General features: G+C 49.2%; 1 protein-coding gene across 4 annotated transcripts in view; it reads left to right on the forward strand.

Annotated features, from left to right (window-relative positions):
• The window catches only part of VAV2 (vav guanine nucleotide exchange factor 2), a 108,132-nt gene that overhangs the window by 63,630 nt on the left and 22,449 nt on the right, over nt 1–22,053 (forward strand). For all 4 annotated transcript variants that reach the window (XM_081967484.1, XM_081967485.1, XM_081967483.1 and 1 more), the window contains exons 3-9: nt 5,875–5,933; nt 9,295–9,363; nt 10,972–11,074; nt 14,161–14,259; nt 15,225–15,293; nt 15,515–15,615; nt 15,730–15,829. In XM_081967484.1, coding sequence (XP_081823610.1) covers nt 5,875–5,933; nt 9,295–9,363; nt 10,972–11,074; nt 14,161–14,259; nt 15,225–15,293; nt 15,515–15,615; nt 15,730–15,829 — 600 coding nt within the window. The remainder of the gene's footprint in view (nt 1–5,874; nt 5,934–9,294; nt 9,364–10,971; nt 11,075–14,160; nt 14,260–15,224; nt 15,294–15,514; nt 15,616–15,729; nt 15,830–22,053) is intronic.

Consider the following 22,053-nt stretch of genomic DNA (forward strand, 5'->3'; position numbering starts at 1 on the left):
TATAGACCTGACCCGCCCCCGGGTAGAGGACCTGGTAGCCGCATGGAATAATGCGACTGCCGGGGCCCTAGACCGAGTGGCGCCTTTGCGACCTCTCCTGCGGCAACGAACCACCCTGGCCCCTTGGTTTACCGAGGAGCTAAGGGTGATGAAACGCCACAAGAGACGCCTAGAGAGTCGTTGGAGATCCTCCCGCTCCGAATTTGACCGAGCACAGGTACGAACCCACTTAAGGACGTACCTTGTGGCATTGAGAGCGGCCAAACGTCGACATTGTGCCGCTCTCATTGCATCCGCAGAGAACCGCCCTGCCGCCCTGTTCCGGGTGACCCGCTCCCTTCTGTTTCAGAGGCCGCGGGAAGCCCCTTTACAGGGCAGGGCAGAGGAATTTGGGAAATATCTGCAGGATAAAATCGCTCAAATCCGGAGGGAATGGGTCCCTTTCAGTGGTCTAGTGGAGACGTCCAAGGCGAGTCTTGAGAGACCACTCTGGGAGGAGTTTGACTCGGTTGCCATCGAGGATTTGGACAGGTTACATGGACGTCTGCGACCTACCACATGTTTATTGGACCCGTATCCCTCCTAGCTTGTACTGGCATCCTGGGAGGTTACACGCGACTGGCTCCTGGGCCTAGTGAATGCTTCGTTGGGCGAGGGGTCTCTGCCGGCCGCCTTGAAAGAGGCGGTGGTGAGGCCCTTACTCAAGAAGCCTTCCCTGGACCCAACGGAGCTAGCCAATTATCGTCCTGTCTCCAACCTTCCCTTTTTAGCGAAGGTTGTAGAGAGTGTGGTGGCCTATCAGTTTCCACGACACCTGGAGGAAAATGATTATCTAGAACCGCGCCAGTCCGGCTTCCGACCCGGGCACAGCACGGAGACGGCCTTGGTCGTGTTGGTTGATGATCTCTGGAGGGCCAGAGATAGGGGTTGTTCCTCTATCCTGGTCCTATTAGACCTCTCGGCGGCTTTTGATACCATCGACCATGGTATCCTGTTGCACCGGCTGGAGGGGTTGGGGGTTCGGGGCACCGTTTTACGGTGGTTCGGCTCCTACCTCTCCGGCCGGACGCAACGTGTGTTGACAGGGGAGCAGAGATCGGCCCTGAGCCCCCTCACTTGGGTGCCACAGGGGTCGGTCCTCTCGCCACTCCTGTTCAACACATATATGAAGCCGCTGGGCGAGATCATTCGTGGTTTCGGGGTGGAATATCATCTGTACGCTGATGATACTCAGCTGTACATCTCCACCCCGAACCACCCCAACGAGGCCGTCGAAATGATGTCCCGGTGCTTGGAAGCCATACGGGTCTGGATGGATGACAACCAACTCAAACTCAACCCCTCCAAGACGGAGTGGCTGTGGCTTCCGGCCCCCCGGTTCAACCAGTTGTTTCCATCTCTGGACATCGGGGGCGTGCAACTGGCCCCCATGGAGCGGGCGCGCAATTTGGGCGTCCTCCTGGATGCCCGGCTGTCCATGGACGACCATGTGACAGCCGTGGCAAGGGGGGCGTTCCACCAGGTCCCCCTGGTGCGCCAATTGCGCCCCCTATTGGACCGGGATGCCTTACGCACAGTCACTCATGCGCTGGTGACGTCTCGCCTAGACTACTGCAATGCTCTCTACATGGGGCTTCCCTTGAGATGCACTCGGAGACTGCAGTTGGTCCAGAATGCGGCCGCGTGGGTGATTATGGGGTGTACTAGATACTCCCATGTAACACCTCTCCTGTACGAGCTGCACTGGCTTCCTGTGGTCTGTCGGGTGCGTTTCAAGGTTCTGATTACGATCTTTAAAGCGCTCCATGGCACAGGACCTAGTTATCTGCGGGATCGCATCCTGCCCCATACATCCCTGCGACCAATCCGCTCGCACAGAGAGGGACTTCTCCAGGTGCCGTCCACTAAACAGTGTCGGGGGGCGACGCCTAGGAGCAGAGCCTTCTCTGTGATGGGCCCAGCCCTGTGGAATGACCTCCCCCTTGACATCAGGATTACCTCCGATCTCCGCTCCTTCCGTGTAAAGCTCAAGACCCACCTTTTCCAATTAGCTGGCCTGGCTCAACCATAGTTTTATCCCATTGCTCCTGACAGTCTTTTTTAAATTTGTAATTTTAACTGAGGGTATTTTAATTGTTAATTTTAATTATTGTATGCTTTTAACGCTTGTTACCTCCTCCATGTACATGTACGTGTATGTGTTTATATGTATGTGTATATGTATTGTATGTATATGTATATGTATATTTGTATGGGTTTTTATTGTACGCCGCCCCGAGTCCTTTTGGAGAGGGAGCGGCTAACAAATTAAATTTATTCTATTCTATTTATTCCCCCGGCCCTTCTCTTCCCTAGACTAGCTGTGCCCAGTTCCTGCAACCGTTCATCGTATGCATTCAAATAAATTCAAATAAGCAAATAAAATATCATCCTTCTCATGTATCTGCCGCTACATACTTTTCAAGATAGGCAAGGAAATTCAGTTTATGAAATCAGTGTTAAGTATTTGAAGCAGGCGTGGACAATATGGGGCCTGAAGTCCTATCCATTTTATTTTGATTTCATGTTAAAAAGGACCTAGAAGCCGGCATCCTGGAATCACAGCAAGAGCCTCTGGCCCCATACTTTGGATGGGGAGAGGGAGGGAGGGGGGGCTGCCGAAAGTCTCCCTGAGGGACGGCACTTGGTCTTCTGGAAAATGGGCCTTTTGTTAGCCGCTGTGCCTGCATCGTGGCAGCCATTTTATGAATGCATCAGTCGTATTCCGGAGCTTCGTGTCTGTCCCAAAAGTCTGTGTTGTATGTTTTTGAATGATTCCCATCCGAGGAAACCCCCCCATCCCTTGAAAAGCCCCTTTGGAGATGAAAGTGACAGAGGAAGAGCCTGGTAGGGGGAGGTTCCTGCAGAGCCCCCCCCCCCCAATTAGGCTCCCAAGTAACCAAAGGGGAGGGGAAGGGTTTTCCTCCCCAGGGATGGATTCTCAAGGCAGCCTCCGGAGAGGGGGGGGCTGCACGGAGGGTCCCGACTCCTCCGGCCAGGGGCCCCACCCTGGGTCATATCAATACAGCAACTGGGGGCTTCCTCAGGGCTATTGTGCTTTTCAACCCTCCTGTATTGTTCAAATGTTGATCAGTTGTTGCTGCACGGCATGTTTTTAATGTTTCAACACCGATTTTTGTTGGAAGTACCAATCAAATAAATACATGTTTAAATTTATCAACCATTTTGATTTTTATTCCTGTGAGTAGTTGTCGTAGGGGCCCAAGGACACTGCTTTGCCCGGGACCCATAAGGCCGTTAAGGCGGCCCTGCCTCTTGCAGCCGTTTTGGGGGAGGGCACAGATGCATCCCTTGTTCTCAAAGGCACCTTTCCAATGTTGGAGGGCGTCTGAAACCCTTCTTTCCTTCCTCCCCTCTCCCTCCCCCCCAGCCTTCTTCCTTCCTTCTTCCCTCTCTCCCTCCCTCCTCCCTCCCTCCCTCCCTCTCTCCTTCCTTCCTTCCACCCTCCTTCCTTCCTTCCTCCCTCTCTCCCACCCTCCTCCCTCCCTCCCTCTCTCTCTCCTTCCTTCCTTCTTCCCCCTCTTCCACTCTCCTTCCTCCCACCCTCCTTCCTTCCTCCCTCCCTCCTTCCTTCCTCCCTCTCTCCCACCTTCCTTCCTTCCTCCCTCCCTCCTTCCTTCCTCCCTCTCTCCCACCTTCCTTCCTCCCACCCTCCTTCCTTCCTTCCTCCTTCTCTCCTCCTTCCTTCCTCCCTCCTCCCTTCCTCCCTCTCTTCCACCCTCCTTCCTTCCTCCCACCCTCCTCCTTTCCTCCCTCTCTTCCATCCTCCTCCTCCCTCCCTCCCTCCCTTCCTTCCTTCCACCCTCCTTCCTCCCTTCCTCCCGTTCTCCCACTCTCCTCCCTCCCTCCCTTCTTCATTCCTGGATCTCCTCCGACCTGCTGCTCCCAAACCCCAGAGAGGAGATTCTGACTTTAGGGATCCTCCTGCAGAAGCCACTAGAGGAAGAACCTGGGGGTGGGGAGTTAGAGGAACCAGGATGGCTCGACCAGCAAATGCCAGCAGACAGGAAGCCCCGGAGAGCTCAGGAGAAGCGGGATGCCCTCTTCTGCAGGTGGCCTCCTTCACTGGCCACTTAAGCAGCCCTCGCCCTCTTTAAGGAACCTGTTGGGTACGTTGAAATGGGTGAGAGCCAAAATGCTCTTTTCAGCCTCTGCGTATGAGGCACCTTCCTTGGCACGGCTGGCTGGATGGCTCAGAGATGGCGACCCCCAACGGGAGCTGCTCTTCGGCTCTCAATGGGGCTCCCCCTCTGGCCAAGCCACAGCCTGGGACTATTTCAGGCGTACTTGATGTTCTCTTTTCACTTTTCTGGCTCCATTAATTCAGAGGAGCCTTGGTGGCAGCTGCTGCACACTGAGCTTGGCCAGCCATGCGTGCCCAGGCCTCCAGCTGCCCTGAGAAGCTGCCAGGCAGGAAGTGGCTGCGGTGGCCGGGTGCTCAGTGCAGATCAGCCCCTGAATGTTAATTCTCTCCCTCTGTGTGTGGAGAGGGGGAAAGCTCTGTGGACCCCGTAGAAACAGCCTAGCTTTGAAATCCCTTCCTTTCCTCCCTCCCTCCGGCCCCTCCCTTCCCTTCATTCTTTTCTTCCTCCCTTTTCTTCCTTCCTTCTTTTGGATCAATGGAAACTCTTTTGAGAAGGAAAGTAGATTCTCCCCTCCAACACTCTCGCCCATCCTTCTGGGCCTCAATGTCCACAGTTCTTCCTTCTGCCCATCTCATCCAACCGTCTGGTGAACCTCCCCCTTTCACCTGGGCAGGTGGGCTGGAGCAGGTGAGAGTTGTGCCACCAGGCAGTTGGAATTCCTAAAGGAAATAAGGTGCCCCCCCCCCACTGCCCAGGATCAGGGTCATCTGAGCTGTAGGACACACAACCCAGCCAGGGTGAGGGGAGGAGAAGGGGGTAGCAGCCCCCCTTGCTCCTCCTCTCTTCTACCTTCTTGGAGCCCAGCCAGGTGGGCTTCTCTGCTGGCATTTTTCTGTCTCTGGAAGAGAGTTTGGAGAGCCCCCCCTCCTTTTGGTAAATGGAGAAAAAGCAGGAGGAGACTTATCGGACTCTGGTGCTGCCTTCCAGATGTGAACAGAAGGCCATGATGACAAATCCTGGCTAAATCCTGGCTAAAGGCTAGAAGTCCCTCAGCCAGCATTCCAGGGAATTATGAGAGTTGGTGTCCGATCTCCAAGGTTGAGAAACGCAGCACGAGACCCTCCGTGTCCAATTCCATCTCCTGCTTTCAGAGCGTCCACAGGGATCCCTTCTTGGGTGAGGGGCCAGGTGCCCCCATACGTTGCCCTGTGGCCCATTGCCCTGCAGGGAGATTTTGAGCATTACGAACCGACTTCTGTGCAGTGCCCTAGAGGTGGTGCTCTCCCTTCACAATTGGGAGGCTGTGAGTTCGATCCCAGGTAGCGGCAGATATTTTTCTCTCTGGGCACAATGAGTAAATATCAGCTGCGAACTCTGCATTGGCGACAGGGAGGGCATCTGGCCAGCAAACCCCCAGCTCCATTCAGTTGCCCCGACTCCACCCCAATGGAAGGGATTGCGGGGTCATTAAAAGACCAACCAACTTCTGCAGTGAGGCAAGCCATGCTTCTCTGTATGATTGTGGTCCAGCTTCAGTGCCACTTTTTAGCCAGACGTCTGCTGCATGATAACTGGGGCTGGAGGCTGCCACTATCTCGGTCATGTAGGCTCAGGTCCTGCTCTGTGGCCACCCGAGCAAGAGATGGGTGGTCAGGTGAAATGAAGCATGTCTTTTGATCAAGAGCAGGTTGTAAATTCTGACCTTGAATTTTCTCTTTTTTTCCATCAGGTCATCTCAGCCGTTTCCAGACTTTCTCACCACAGCATTGCTCAGAACAAGGGCATCAGGTAGAACGACTTCCTCTTACTCCACTTTGAGGTTTCTTTTGAATGAAAAGCTGCTTTTTTGCAACAAATAAGTTAATATTTTGCTTTAAATGGAGGCTTATCTGAGGATTGCAAACTTCCTTCAAAATGTGTAACAGTTGAATTATACAAGCATGAAAACCATGAATGGTGAAGCTGCTGGACTTAGGAGCAGGGAGACCAAGGCTCCTGCCCTTCCTGAGGCCAGGGGAGATTTTGGTCCACACCCCTCCCCCCAATCATCTCAGCCCTATACAGGAGATCAAAAACCATTTATGACCCAACCCATGCTGGACCACCATGGAAAGGTACAGGCCATTCCATCAGTGAAGAGGCCCTTGTCCTGCATGGATCACGATTCGGGATAACAAAATCTTTAATATGTCATTATTTAATATAAGAGACCTGGTGACACAGAGTTGGAATGCAGTACTGCAGGCTGCTGATTGCTGGCTGCCTGCAATTTGGCAGTTTGAATCTCACCAGGCTCCAGGTTGACTCGTCCTTCCGTCCTTCCGAGGTTGGTGAAATGAGGACCCAGATTGTTAGGGCAAGAGGCTGACTCAGAAGGGGCTGGAGAAGCACTATGAAGCGGTGTACAAGTCTAAATGCTATTGCTATTATTTATCATTCAATTCATTCAAGGAGATGACATTTCACTTTGACAGGTGTTACAAAATCAATTTTCCATTGCCTGTCTCAATTTCTTGGTGATGTATGACTTCCTTAAACCACAACTCCCATCTATTTACGTGGTTTGTCTGTCATGCTCTGTTCGGGATACCTGGCCTGCAAAACACCCACCTGTGCCCAGATGTCCACGAGGCAGCCCAGAGCACGCAGAGTTTCCTGCTCCCTTCTAAGGGCTCGTCTGCTTTTTTTGGCAGCTGATAGTCCCGAGGTGCAACTTTTCAAGCCTTAGCATAGATTCACTTCTAGCCATGAATCGTGAGCGTAGGCAGGGCCAAGGTCTGAACGAGGCTGCTGAGAATTAGGAGGAAGACCTGCTTAGAGAAATCTCAGGGGCTGCAGAAATGCAAACATCTTAATGGGGAAAAGGGGAGAAAGAGAAAGAAATGCCTCCAGTAGCCAGGTGTCTGCAACGGGGGGAAAAGAAGGACAGGGGCTTCCTGAAAAGGGGCTCGGTTGGCTGCCTCTGAGGAGGCGTTTATCGTAAGGGAGCCCGAGAGGAACTGAAGAATGGGGTGGGGGGTGGGGGGGGCAAAAGTGGAAAGGCTGAAGACAGGTGTGGTTGTGTCTTCTGGTCCTTGAAGAGCGGGTGGGCTCTTCTCTCCAGTGCCTGAGAGGAGAACAAGAACCCGTTGGGCGGATGCCTTACCTGGGGGAGATCCCAACTCGAGGGGGGGGCCCACAGCTGACTCCTGGCCTGGTGGGGCTCCCTTGTTGGCGGGGGCGGCCTGAGGATTCCTGCCCAGGTGGACTGGGGGGCCTCCTGGATCCCTTCCAACTCTAGGAGTCAAGTCTGCTCTTGGGGTAGAGGTGGAAAGCATTTAAGGCTATGTTTCTAAAGAGGTTAAACCATAGACCAAAGTTTTTTAAAACTCAGACGTTTCGTTACTCAACTGAAGTAACTTCTTCAGTCAGATTTTGGGGAGGCAGAGAATCATTGAAGGACTTGCCATGCAGACTGCGGGGAGTTTCTCCCCAAAATGAAAAGCAACCTGTAAACCAAATCACCCAGGCCCAATGAAATAAACTTTAATAAACGTTGGTCCGGTTGGCCATGATTTAACCTTTTTAGATACATTAAATGTCCTAGACCAGCCAAACACCCATTTCTAACCTCAGTCTCTTAGCGTCTGCCTGAGTTGTCAGTCACAGAGGCAGGGATCAGAATGACCAGTTAGTTGCTCAGCCTATGCAAAGGAATCTTCTTAAACTAAGGGTCAGATTAGAGAAGGTTCAAGGCATTGAGAGGAGTGGTGGGCTTTGTTCTCCTGTGACTGGGCAGGGACTAAGCTGATTGCTCTCTTCACTCCTCCTCCCCTCTCTGCCCCCTCACTGGGTCTCCTGAAGGGCCCTGCCGGGTTTCTGTCCTTGGCCTTCTCAAGGTCCTCAGAGGAGAGGCTGGAGGGGACAAGGGTAAATCTGGGGAGTGGGATCGGCAACAACAGCCCCAACTGCTCCCCCTCCCCAAGGCCTCTTTTTTAAGTGCCACAATAAAACTCTGGGGAAGGCAGATCAAGGGTGGGTGACTCGGCTCTCGGGTTGACCCAAAGGTGGGTTTTTTTTTTTTTAACAATTTAGGAGGTTTGGTGCTGATGGGTTGGGCTTCTATTGGAGCCGAGGGGCTGTTATTTCAGCCCAGCGTCGTTTGCCCGGGCAGTGATTTTAAGGACCAGCCACCCAGAGAGGCAGGAGCCTTGCTGGCCCTTGCAAGACCGCAGGTTGATTCTGTGGGGCAGGGAGGGGGGGGGAGCTGTCCCGAGGGGCCCTTGGCTGCACCTGAGAGCCAGCAGGTGCTTCAGTAGGACCCAGGCTCTTCTTGCAGAAGGGGGACTAAAGCCACAGCAGAGTCGGGATGGCTGCCCACCAAGCAGGAGGCCTGGGGGGGCTTGATCCGTCTTGCTCTCCCCTGGAGGGAACAGTGGGTGGCCTCTGCTGCAGCAGGACTGGCCCAGAGTAAGGGGCTGGGGGGCTTCTCAGCAAAGGCGGCTAGGAGGCAGCACCAGGGCTAAGCATTGAGAGAGGGACCGGACCGCCCTGTCATCCGTGTCCAGGAGAAAGGCATGAATAGGGCTGAGCAGCGTCTTCTGCCCTGTCAGCCAAAAGCTGGAGGAGGGTGAAGCATCGGCAGGCTCAGGGTCACTCGGGAGTTTATGGAGACCAGGACTCCAGAGACCCCTTGAAGCCCCCGAGTCCGGCTCTGCTCCGTCCAGACCCCAGCAAAGCAGCAGCTGCCCAGGCTCCACGCCCCCCCCCCCCTGAGGGAAGCTTTGGGTGTCCAGCAAGAAGCAGGGAAGAGGAAGCGAGGAGGAAGGGGCTTGTGCGTTTCTGCGTTTCTGTTTGTCCTCCTTGGCACGGAAGGAAAGTGTGTCTTTGTGTGAACAGAACACAAGTGGAACTTAACACCCAGAGGCATCATGAGCACTCCTGCCATCATTTCTGGAGGGTTGATGCCTTTCTCCATCAGAGGAGCCTCTTTGCAGGGACGTTGGCTGGTTGGCTGGCTGAACCGTTCCTGTAACTGCCCGTCTCACAGCAGAAAGGGGGGCAGTGCACTGAGGGTGAAAACCCAAAAGGCCAGGGACATGATCTGCCATGAATGAAGCCCACCCACCCCATACCTAGGAGACTGACGCACTTGTCCTCTTTCCTCCAGGCCCTTCCCTTCAGAGGAGACCACCGAAAATGAGGACGATGTCTACCGCAGCTTGGAGGAACTGGCAGAGTAAGTCTCCTTGCAAGGGTGACCAGGCGGCTGCTGCACCAGCCATGTCCCTCCCTGGCCTGTTGGGAGTTCACGGCAGGCATCCTTCTGCCAAAGGGGTTGGTGTGCTCTCACGGAGCTCAGTCCCTCTCTTGGGAGGCCTCTCTCTCTCTCCCTGGCGCTGTCACAGTCCTCAGAGGCCCTTTGGCCTGGGTCCCCAGGGCCCCCTGGCGGTCCCGGGAAGCGCAGAGCGGGGCAGAGGCCTTGCCAGGGCTCCTTCCCCTGCCCAGCTCAGCTTGGCTCTCGGGGGTTGGCTGGAAGAAAGAGCTGCTTGGCGAGTGGGGCCGAGTGCCCTGCCCTGCCCAGTGGAAGCCAGCAGCCTCGGGGGGCCTTGCTTGGTCAGCGGCTGGTTTTGCCCCTCTTCTCAAGAGAGCAGGAGTGTCCCCAGCCCCCTTTCCTGGCTGCTGCAGGGGGAAATGTGGCCCTCAAGGGGCTCCTCTGTCTTTAGTGACTGGGCTGTGATGTCCATCTGGAAGGCAGTTTAACATTAGATAATGCAAAAGGATTTTCTCACAGAGATTTTATTTAATATTTAGAATTGAGTGGTGTGCTGGCCTAGAGGTGAAGCTCTCACCTCACATTCAGGAGACTGTGAGTTCGATCCTGGGTAGAGGCAGATATTTCTCTCTCTTGGCACAATGAGTAAATATCAGCTGTGAACTCTGCATTGGCGACAGGAAGGGCATCCGGCCAGTAAACACCCAGCTCCCTTTAGTTGCCCAGACCCCACCCCAATGCAAGGGATTACGGGGTCATTAAAAGACGATTATGATTTTATTTAATATTTAGACTCTGCTGCTACTGTACTTCAAGGAGGTTTATTTTGCACCAGCATTAAGTCGGGGGGTGGGGGGTGGGGGTCAACCCCTCTGTCCTTTAAAAGATTAGTGCTGATTACTTTGGAGAGACCCTCCCCTTTGTCAGCAGAGGCTGGACTTTGCCTCACCCGTTTTCTGGCCAAAATAGATGTTTGAGATTTTCATTCTGGTTAATATTTTGTTGTCACGGATACACATCTCGAGGTGCCTTGTTCTCTTTCTTTATTGCTCGCGAATGGTCCATAATCAGGACAGCAGCAAGAGAGGAAAATCACTTTAGTATCTATTAAATATTAATGGAAGATTAATAACAAATCATAGAAAAACAGCAGAAACACACATTAAATACCAGATGACCATAGATTTAAACCACAATTACGAATCAGGGTTGAGTAAAAGAGAGATCAGAAACCGGTCAAGGCGTAATCAGTGGTAAAAGCAGGCAGGTTAATTCTTCAATTGCCTCTTTCCCACCAACTCCAGCGTTCTAAATAGAAGCCCCTTCAGGGGAAGAAGGCGGGGGCTGCCCCTTTGGCATTAAAATCTCGGGGGTTGCAGAAAAAGGAAGCCCAAGAACCACAAGCCTCTTTCCCTCAAACAAGACGGCTGCCCACCTGAGTGGCCAGAAGCAGAAAGGGTCCCTCCTCTAGCCTCTCTGAGACCCCTGATCTCACCCACGCAGGCCCAGCTCCCACCGGGGCTGGAGCTAAGGGGCTTCCCCTGATGCTGAGGCCTCCGCCTTCTATTCTAGTGAGCATGATTTGGGAGAGGACATTTACGATTGTGTCCCGTGTGAAGATGAAGGAGACGACATCTACGAAGACATCATCAAAGTGGAAGTGCAGCAGCCCATGGTGAGGAAGCTGGGACAGGCTGAAGGGGGAAGGGAAGAGCTGGGCTCCTTCACACACACCCCTTTTGGAGACCCCCCTTAGAAGTTGGGAGCAGGCTGGGGAGGGGAGGGGGTCCTTGGGCTTTCTTCAGTCTTGACACCCCATCAAAGAGCTCCATTGGTTGTCAAGAGTTCCTGTGCAGAGCCCTCTCCCCGCCTTCTGAGCAATCCTTGTGGCTGACGGAGCCTCCGAGGAGGAGGTGGAATGATTGTGGCAGAGGGAAAAAAGGTTGTAAGCAGCTGAATTTGTGGAGAAGGCATCAAATAGGAACCGGATCATAGGCGGCGGCAGCTGCTTTGATACATTGTCACGTTGCCTTCCGGGTAGTGGAGACCACGGGGATCGTCAATGGCTCCACCAACCAAATTTATTTGCAAAAGGAGTAGCATTGGTTTTGTTTTATGCACTGGGAACCTCAGATCTGCCAAGAATTAGAGCTCCAAAGCTCTTGTGGCACTCCAGAACTATCTAAAACAGGGGGCAGGAATGGAGCTTCTTGTCTTCAGGGCTCTGGAAGAAGCGTCAGGGGAGGAAGGGCTTGGAGAAAGAGCATTGCAAAGCCAAAGCCGCCCATCGGCCACAAATGGAGCCCTCCCTCCTTTGGGCCACTGTGGGGAAATGGGGGAGAAACAGACCTGCCAGATCAGATGAAGTGAGATGGTTCTCCCTGTCAGCACCTGGGCAGGTTCCTCCTCTTCTGAACAGCGGGAGATTTTCTCTTGGGCTGGGACCTTGCCAGGCTGCAGGGCAGGTGGGCCCAAAAGCAGCACGGAAGAAGAGGCTGCCCCCAATGGGTCGAGAACCAGGTCTTTGAGGAGGGCAGGGCCAAGAAGACCCTTTTTCTCCACAACCATTGCTCCTCCCTCAATGTCTGCGAAGAACCTCAGTCCTCGAGGTCACGGTTGTCCCAAAGGTGCTTTTTTCAAGAGACAAATGGACTTTCTTGTTTTTTCTTTTGAAGACGTTTCACTTCTCATCCAGGAAGCTTCTTCAGCTCTGGCTGGCTGTTGGGGAATGGGAGGATTGATCCTCCTTGCAGACAGCTGGCCATTTGCATCCTTTGAGAAAATAGCTGAGGCCCCCTGGGGGTTTATCTCTGTCCTCCGGAGGGTCACCTGAGTGGTGCAAATGGGTGGGGAGCCTTCTTGGAACTGCTGAAAGGACCATGTTGCAGATTGGAGGTAGGTGATGTCGTATCCCCCCCCCTCTGTGGAGAGAGGGCTGTTCAGTTTGGACAGAGATGGCCTCTGTGACCCCTCTTTCCAGCGGTCCTCTCCTCTTCCCATCGGTCGGAGCTGAAGAAGCTTCTTGGATGAGAAGCGAAACGTCTTCAAAGGAAAACCAGAAGGTCCGGTTGCCTCTTGGAAAAAAAAAAGCACCTTTAGGACATTGCTCACTTAGCTTCAAAGGGGGGGGGGGCTGCAGGGGCTCCTCTGAGGGACAGAATCCTCCAAGATACGGAGTGGTGGAGTAGCACCTTCTAAAGGTCTGGCCAGGAGCTCCTTTGCTTAAGGGGGAGTCTGAGTTGCCCCCCCCCCTAGTCCCTGGGAGATGTGCAGGGAACGAGGCTCACTTAGCAAGAGCAGGAAGCTTCTCTTGCGTTTCTCAAGGACCTCTTACACCCCCCTCAGTTTTGAAAAGAAAAGGGAAGTTACGCGGGCAGTTATGATGTCAAATGTAACCATGCTTCACTTTGCTTGTTATCTATGCATGCTTCAGATCAGGTATATGCAGGTAAGTTTCTCACTGTAAGTGAGGAGGGGTCTCTCTCCCCTTCCCGGGTCTTTGGATGCTAGGAAAAGTGCCACTTAGTGGCCCTGGGCCCAACATGAATGGAGTCCCACATGCCCAGTGAGCTCCTGCCTGAAGAACTAAGGGTGCTGGGAGTTGCCAGGGGGTCTCCTGATCAATTTCAACCCTTTGTTTGAAATCCTTCTCTAGTTGCCCTCCAGATGCTATTGGTAGTTGCTGTGAGAACCATTCCTGATGTGCCGAATTGGAGTCGGCCTTTGTGGGCCCCTCTTCTGTCCGTTCTCCGCCCTTCACACAACCTCATAGTTATAGGGTACAGAGAGAGAAGGCTAGCAGCAGAAGCATTGGCCTCCGCTGAATATTTTGCAGCCTCGCTTTGTTCATTGATAAGTCAACCTGTTCTCCGAGGTCCTTCCTTACCTTTGGATGGACGGCCTGGAAGAATCTGACTGGGAAAGAACCCAGGGGCTGGGGTTGGGGGGTGGAAATCGCTCTTCTGGTAGTAGGTGCTGAAAGCTCTGGTGGATGAATAAACACCCGATTCCCCCAAACTCCCTCCTGACAGTTGAGGATGAGTTTGGATCTCGGCTGATCTTTCTCGGCCTCCTTGGCCTTTCATTATGGCCACCCTCAACTCAAGTGTCTTCAGCCCCAGGCAGATGGTCCGGCTGAGAGGCCACGGCTGACTCTTTCCCAAGGAAGGACAATATAGCTTGGCCTCCTCATAGGCGCCTCCCCCGTCACGAAGGCCACAAGCAGAGAGACGCAACAGGAGTCAAGCAGGCAGGAAGGGTCTCTCGGGCCTTGCCTGAGTTAGGGGGAGCTCTTCTACAGCCTGGCCTCATGCTGTCCCACCCTCATTTTCTCTCTCTTGGGGAATCCCTCCATCTTTCAGTAGAAAATAATTCGGCAGTGGCCCCTCTCCTCCCCCTGCTCTTCCAATGGATCTCTGTGAGCTTCCTGGAGATCCACCCGTCCAGATCTTCCCTGCCTTGCTGTGTCTTGCTGCTTTAGAAGATGCAGCCCAAGGGTCAGGGAGATCCTTCAACTCGATATCTGGCCCGCATCATGACCTGCCCCCCCCCCCCTGAGTGTTTCAGTGATGCAGATGGGGACCAGTGGAGGCCCATGGGGAGGCCCTTCCTCTCCATCCCAGGGCCACATCTGCAGGCGGGGTGGGAACAGTTCCTGCCCACCATCCCAGAGCCAGGTCAAAGCTGGGCATCAATGACAGGAATGCTAGCCCATTCCGCCCTGGGCTTTAGGGCGCCAATTTTTTGTGCTGCTTCCTATAGAAAATGGGCATGACAGAAGATGACAAGAGGAACTGCTGCTTGTTAGAAATCCAAGAGACAGAAGCCAAGTACTACAAGACCCTGGAGGAGATCGAGAAGGTGAGTGAGGGGCTCCTGGGAAAGGTCAGCCAGCGTCAACTGCTCTTTCTCTGGAGGGGAGACTCCAGCATGCGCCCAGGTCTTTCTTGTCTAAGAGTGAGGTCTTACACTTAGGCAAGAAAAAACAAAAGGACACATGTAGAACTGGGTGAAATATCTTAATATCAGTGACTGTGAGAGGGATCTTGAATTCCTATTGGACAACCAGCTAAATAGGAGCCAGCAGTGTGCAGTGGCAGCCAAAAAAGCCAATGCAATCCTGAGTTGCATTAACAGAGAGATACAATCAAGATCAAGGGAGGTACTACTATCACTCTACAAAACCTTAGTAAGACCACACCTGGAGTTCTGCATCCAGTTTCGGTCACCACACTGTAAAAAAGAGGTTGAGACTCTAGAAAGAGTGCAGAGAAGAGCAACCAGGATGATGAGGGGACTGGAGGCTAAAACATACAATGAATAGTTGCAGGAATTGGGCCTGGCTGGTCTAGGGAAGAGAAGGACCAGGGAAGACATGAGAGCTGTCTTCTAGTATTTGAGGGGCTGCCACGGAGAGGAGGGGGGGTCCAGCTAGTTTTCAAAGCACCTGAAGGCTAGACAAGAAATAATGGATGGAAACTGAACGAGGAAAGATTCAACCAGAAATAAGGAGGAACTTTCTGACAGTGAGAAGAATCAACCAATGGAACTGAAGTTGCTTTTGGAAGTTGTGGGAGCTTCATCCCTGGAGGCTTTCAAGAAGAGACTGCGCTGCCCTCTATCAGAAATGGCGTAGTAGGGTCTCTTGCTTGGGGGGGGGGGAGTAGTTGGACTAAATGACCTACAAGGTCCCTTCCAACTCTGTTGATCTCTGACCCCTGGAGTGGAATCGCTTCTCGGAATACAAAGGTCAGACTTTCAGGTGTAGAAAGGAGGGTCGTAAGCAGAAGACTGCAGCCGCCTTATTTTCTACTTTGCTTTTGCAGAACTACATGAATCCATTAAGGCTGATCTTGACTCCACAAGACATGGGATCCATATTCATCAACTTGGAGGTAACTTTCCTGTGGTTCTGCTCCACTTTATTATTGGGGCCCTGAGCCCTGTAAGGCCGGCAGCTTCTGCCTGAGAACCAGTCGCCTGCTGGATGCTTCCCCCCGCAACTCAATTTTTAAAATCCGGTCAGTAGTGACAAGCCATACTTTCTTTTTTAAGTATGTGAGGATTCAGATTTAAAATAGGTTCCCAACTTCCCAAAATGTTTTCTTTGTTTCAGGACCTTATTAAAGTGCACTTCAACTTTCTCAGATCCATCGATGTCTCCATGATGGCTGGTGGAAGCACCTTGGCCAAAGTTTTTCTTGAATTCAAAGAAAGGTAAGAAGGGAATTGAGGCGAGCTGGGCCCAAAGGGCTGAGCCCCAGGTGTTTCTAGTGTTCCCTTCTAGTGGGGAAGAGGAGGAAGAGCCATTGTCTCTCTGCTTCTTCGCAGGCTTTTGATCTACGGCGAGTATTGCAGCCGGATGGAGCACGCACAGACTACCCTGAATCATCTCATGGCCAACCGAGAGGATGTACGGCAAAAAGTTGAGGTAATTGAGAGCACTTTTCTTCATTTGTTATATTTCCTTCTTTCTGTAAAACTGCCAAGGCTTTCATAAATAATAGTAATAGTAATAATAATGAATAATTTATATGCCTCCCGTCTCCCCTATGAGGTGACTCTGAAAGCAGCGAGTCCTCTCTGTTTTTCATCTATCTCATGGCTGCCTAACCAATGAAGAAAAACCATCAAAATATTAATAGTTTATGAAAAATAATGTATTAAATTATTTTAAAATTTAGAATTTTATAAGAAGAGACAAAGAAAAAAACTGAAAAGAAATCATGTTGTGAGGCATTATATAAATTTGATAAATAAGTTTGAGGGACTGAAGATATTGCTAGACTTAAAAGAAATGAATATAAAGTGGATTTATTTGATCAAGATATCTATATTTATCTATCTATCTATCTATCTATCTATCTATCTATCTATCTATCTATCTATCTATCTATCCTCTATCTATCCTCTATCTATCTATCTATCTATCTATCTATCTATCTATCTATCTATCTATCTATCTTTAGGGCTATTGGATTTTTGCTGACATCATGATTGAGATTTATTTATTTATTTATTTTTTATTTGTGAAATTTATTGACCGCCCATCTTTCCCAGGGTAACAATCTTAAAAGATAAAAACAGTTCATGATGATGCTTTATGAAATTGTTTATAGATAAGAGATGGGAGATGGGAAGAAGAGACCATTAGTTGTATTTTAAGGGGTGATAAATTATTGTGATGAAAGTGGGAAATCTTTACATATTTCTTTTTTCTTTTTTACCTTATTTTCTTGTCTCTTTTTCCCCTTTTTCTTTCTTTTTTGCACCTTTCGCTCTTAACTTTTTTTCACTTTGTATTTGTTTTGTTTTTTAATCATACTTTTTCCTAAAGTTACTCTTAAAGGGGGGCATTGCACTTTGAGCAGAGCTGCTGATGCCTCTCACCTGCTTGGTGCCCATATTTGCAAGGCTGAGGACTAGCAGCAGCTCTCTGGCCTTTTCCAAAAGACGGAGGCCCTCATCTCGGGCAAAGCAGCGGAATTCTCCCCTTTGTACAGTATAAAGCCAGGGGGAAACTGGGGCAGAGGGGGCTCAGCTAAAGTCTTTCCCTTGCAGGGCTGTATGGGCTCATGTGCCCAACATGCTGCTCTATTTCTGGGTAAGCAACTGTCAGAGCTGCCACAGTCCGATCCCTTAGGAAAGAAAAGACTTCGACTCCGTTGGGTTAAAGCAAAAGGTTCTTTTACTAAGCCTGTTGGTTGCAGTAAAGTCGGATCTGAAATCTCCATTGCTCAATAGATGCAAAAATAAGGTGTAGGTTCCCCCCCCTCGCTCTCCCCGTCACCAGTCCGTTTCCAGCCAACTGGAGCTTGCCAAGATGTTTTGAGCACTCTTGAGATGTTTGGGGTAATGTACATATAGACAGACAAGACATGTAACATAAAAGTATCTTCCATTACATACAGTGTGTCGATTGGTCACAGAATTTTTGTGCATCCTTTCCATAGTCATCACTTACATTTTATATAGAATCACATATTTTCAGTCAAATGTATTTTTATACATCACTATTATAATCTGTGTTTGCTTGACTATCACTATTATTTCTTCATCTTAAACAAGATATGCTGAGTATGGGTTCATTTATATTATAATAATTCATTAAATCATCTTCAATATATCCAATAATAAAGTATTTTTATGTCTTATTCTAAATCATTCTATTATTCTAATATTGGTGACATTCTTCAATAATTTTCATTTCCATGTTTTTTTATCTAACCACTGATAAAATAGATCCCATATCCCATAAAATTGTTTATCTTCCTGTTCTCTAATTTCAAATGTCAACTTAACTCATTTCAGCACATTCCATTATTTTATGAATAACTTCCTCCTGCCTTGGTGTTTTCTCATTCTTCCAGTTTTTAGCAAATACAATTGTAGCTACTGTTAACACATTTACAATCAAGTATTTCAGTTCTGTATTGTATGTTTCCAGTATGATTCCCAACAAAAAGATCTCTGGTTTAGAGTCAATATGTTTTTGTATCATTTTTTTACAACCAAGTATGGATTTTAGTCCAATATCTTTTAGCTTCTATGCAGGTCCACCACATATGGTAATATGAACCCAGTATCTGATGACATTTCCAACACTTTTCCAATTTATTCTTGAACATTCTTGCTATTATTGTTGGGGATAGGTGCCACCTGTAAAACATCTTATACAAATTTTCTTTATATGCAGTTGACATTGTCATTTTATAATTTTGAGACCACAATTTCTGCCATTTCTCTAAGTCAATCCCACGTCCAAAACTTCCCCCAAGCAATCATGGATTCTTTAACTACTACTACTACTACTACTTCTTCTTCTTCTTCTTCTTCTTCTTCTTCTTCTTCTTCTTCTTCTTCTTCTTCTTCTTCTTCTTCTTCTTCTTCTTCTTCTTCTTCTTCTTCTAATTTAACTTCTAATAAATATCTGTATAGTTTTTAATCACCTTTTCATCAGTACCTGTCAAAATTTTACCTAACTCAGTCATTTTATCATGGAAACCTTTCATTTTAAGATCTTTCATATCTAGAATGTATTTGCACATATGAAAACCAATTCATCTTTATACCTTGCTGTTCCAATTCTTGCATAGATTTAAGTTCACCCTTTGCATTTAATATTTTACCATATCTAACTATTTGTTCCTTTTTGTATGTTATTGGATATGAAAATACATCAATAATTGATAACCAGACTGGAAATTTAAAATAATGTTGTTTTTCAATCTTTTCCCAGTTTAATAACAAAGCCTCACGTATGTAATGTCTCATGCCATCCCAACAACAAATCATGTCCTTCTACAGTCAATAATCTAGAATTTCTTAATGTTATCCACTCCTTAACCCACATCAAGCTTGTTGACTGATGGTATAACTCCCAGTTCGGTAGACCAAATCCTCCTCTTATTCTAGCATCTTGTAATAATTTTAATTTTATTCTTGCTTTCTTTCCCTGCCAAATATATTTCAACACTATCTTGTTTAGGTCGTCAAAGTAGGCTTTTCCTAGTCTAACTGGAATTGTCGAACAAATATAGAATCCTGGGTAATATATTCATCTTAATTGTAGATATTCTCCCTATTATTGATAAACGTAGATTTTTCCCATTTTGCCAAATCTATCGCAATCTGCTGTTTAAGTTTATGATAGTTGTTCTCTTTAAGTGTGCTGCATCTTGCTATCAAGTATATACCCAAATACCTGACCTTATTCGTGATTTGAATTTTCAGAATTTCCGCCAATTCTTCCTTTTGTCTTTATTGCTCTTTCATCCTTCCCTCTTTCATCCTCCCCCCACTTCATTTGATGGCAGGATGCCTGTGAAGCGCCAGGCCGAAGCAGTCAGAACTGAGAGCAACTTTATGCAAAGCACAGAAGAAAGAATGGGAAGCCCAGAGCAGAAGAAATTAAAGGCAAAAAGAAAGAAAGAAAAAAATATAGAGCTAAAACTATTTTACTCCAACACCATTCACCGTATTCCACCACCTTTCCTCTACCACGTGGAGACCCCACTTCATGTGTGGTCTTCTCTTCAGGATCTCCTCAACTCATCAGTCCCACCATGACTTTGCCACTCTCCTCCTTCCTCTTGGCCCATTCACCCTTCCTTCTATGCCCTCAGATGTGGCATGGCATGATTAGCCTCCTTGTGGCAGAAGGAAGCCATGTAGATACGGAGGTTTTCTCATTGCCGCGCCCAGAAACCAAATCCATCTCTCAGCCAGCACTCCCAAATTTAAATTCTAGGGTTTTTCTTCTGTCTGCTCCGAGTCAACAGAAGCAGGGCCCTTCCCTTAAAAAGCCCTTGATTGGCGTTGACCCAACGCTTGTCATTGGTTCCTACCCGTCACCTTCATTCTTTCTGCCATCCACGCTTGCTGAGTAGTTCTTGGTGCTCTCCAGGTCTGGTGGTTTTCTCACAGACATTTCATCACCCAAACTGGGTACCATCATCAGTGCAACCAGGCGCAGGGAACTCCAAGGAGCCCTCACTTCAACCCTGAGCTACAACTATTCTCCTCCGTCAGTACTTTCTGAGCAGTCCATTCCCATGTCAACACCTCTCTTCTTCTCGACAGGTCCCTCACTTCCATACAGTCCCTTGAATGTGAGATGGGCAGCTATTTAAATATGACAAATAAATAAACAGGCAGACGTGAGTCCTTGCCCCATTGGTAGCCAATGATGCTTGTTTCAGTGTCTTGCACCTTCGCCCAGGCCGCCCGGGCCTTTCCACTAACACTTATTTCATCATCATCCTCTTTTAACGACCCCCATGATCCCTTGCATTGGGGTGGAGTCTGGGCAACTGAATGGAACTGAGGCCGGATGCCCTCCCTGTCACCAAAGCGGAGTTTTATTCAGCAGACATATTCTAGTGTGCCCAGAGAGAGAAATACCTGCCTCTACCTAGGATTGAACTTATTTTGCCTGCTTTAAAATTGCTTTTCCCAGAGAAACTGAGAAGGCCAATCCCACAAGGCCATGTGCTTCATGCTTAGGTGTTATTACGACTCTGGGTCTGGCCAATGCCATTTTTGGTCCTGGATTCCTAGGCCAGCTGTCCCCCCAAGGAGCCTTCTGTCTTCTCTCCTAAACTTGCAGAAAAAAGGGGGATCTCAAGTCTCTTCCCCCCCTCCTAGGAATTCCGAATCAGCAAAGATCCCCAAAGGGCAAAGTCTTTGCATCTCTCCCAGGGCTGGAGGGTTTTCTCCAGCAGAACAGAAGACGCTGGGTCAGCCTTTGCTGGCTTGTGCTTTGGGGGCTCCCCATAGGTCAGCATCTCTGCAGCTCTTTCCAAATTTTATTAGGATTTGCCATGTTAAATCTTCAAGTAATTAAAGCTTGTGACGCAGCTTGCCTTAATTCCATTCCAGTGCCTTTTGTGTGATCGCTTTTTCTTACTAAAAGCCATAATTCTTGTTTTATGTCATAATTGATGCTCAGCTGCTCCTTGAAAACGGCCAAGTAAATGCTGCAATCACCTCTGCAAACCAATTTGCATGCAAGGAATTAGAAGTGGATAATTAGAGCATAATTATCATGTAGCATGTCAGTTCTCTTCATCCGTCAATGGAAAGCGCCTGCTCTTTTCATACAATTGCGATGCTGCCCAGATATAGGAAAGAGAAGAGCCAGCCCTCCTGCTCCAAAGCCGACCCATCTCTGCAGCACACAGGGGCCATCTGTGGGGCAGAGCAGGCTGGGGCAACTGCCCTCACTCGCTCGTTGGTCTTCAGACTCGAAAATCGGTCCTTGTCTCTGAGTAATCTCCACTCCAGCTGCCAGTTAATTTATTTCGTGTCCAGATCAAACCACAAATTGTGAAAATGAGCCCACCTTTCTCATCGTTGGCCAGAAAGAAATCACTTTTGGTGCATTCTACTGGTAGTAATTAGCAAGTCAATACATTGGCCAGACTCTGTGTTTCTCCACATTCGCAAAGCATTTTATTATCCACCAGCAACCTTCACTTGAGCATATTTACACTCACACTTAGGCCCACCTACCCTCGGCCTCTTCCAGGTCCTCCGAGTGACGTAGGTCATGTTAAGTAATTAAGCTCCCCGTTAGAAGAGTGAGTATGCAGAGAAGCGTAATGAGAGTGATATGGAATAACACACACAAACCAGCATACAGAGACACTGAATAGTATAAAAATATAGTAGTTTACTATGTAGAAATATAGAGGTATTCAGAGTCCGGTTAACAGTCCAAGTCATACACGGTTCAGTAAGTCAGTTATCAATATTAACACACAAAGTAGCTAAACAGTAGCAAACCACAATACCTCAAAACACCGACCAGCGTCTAACAAAACAGAGAGAGAGATCTAACAACCATTCTGGCTCCCTCTTATAACTGCTTGAGGTAACAAGCCAATTACATCTCTGAATCATTTAAAGTAACAGTAAAGTAATCATAGCTTATATACATTGCCAAGCCAAGCCTAGAGTTACATCCCTAACAGGTCAGATCCCTCAGCCAGGTTCTCTTCGGGGATTGCAGGAAACTGCTGCTGCATTGCATTCTCTGCCGCTCTCCTTTTGGGCGAGGTGTGTGTGTGTGTGTGTGTGTGTGTGTGTGTGTGTGTGGCTAATGATTTAAGAGCTGACCAGCTGCTACGATGATGTAATGCTGGGAATGAGTCA

Source organism: Natrix helvetica (assembly GCF_964273705.1).
Source record: "Natrix helvetica genome assembly, chromosome: 15".
NCBI lineage: Eukaryota > Metazoa > Chordata > Lepidosauria > Squamata > Natricidae > Natrix > Natrix helvetica.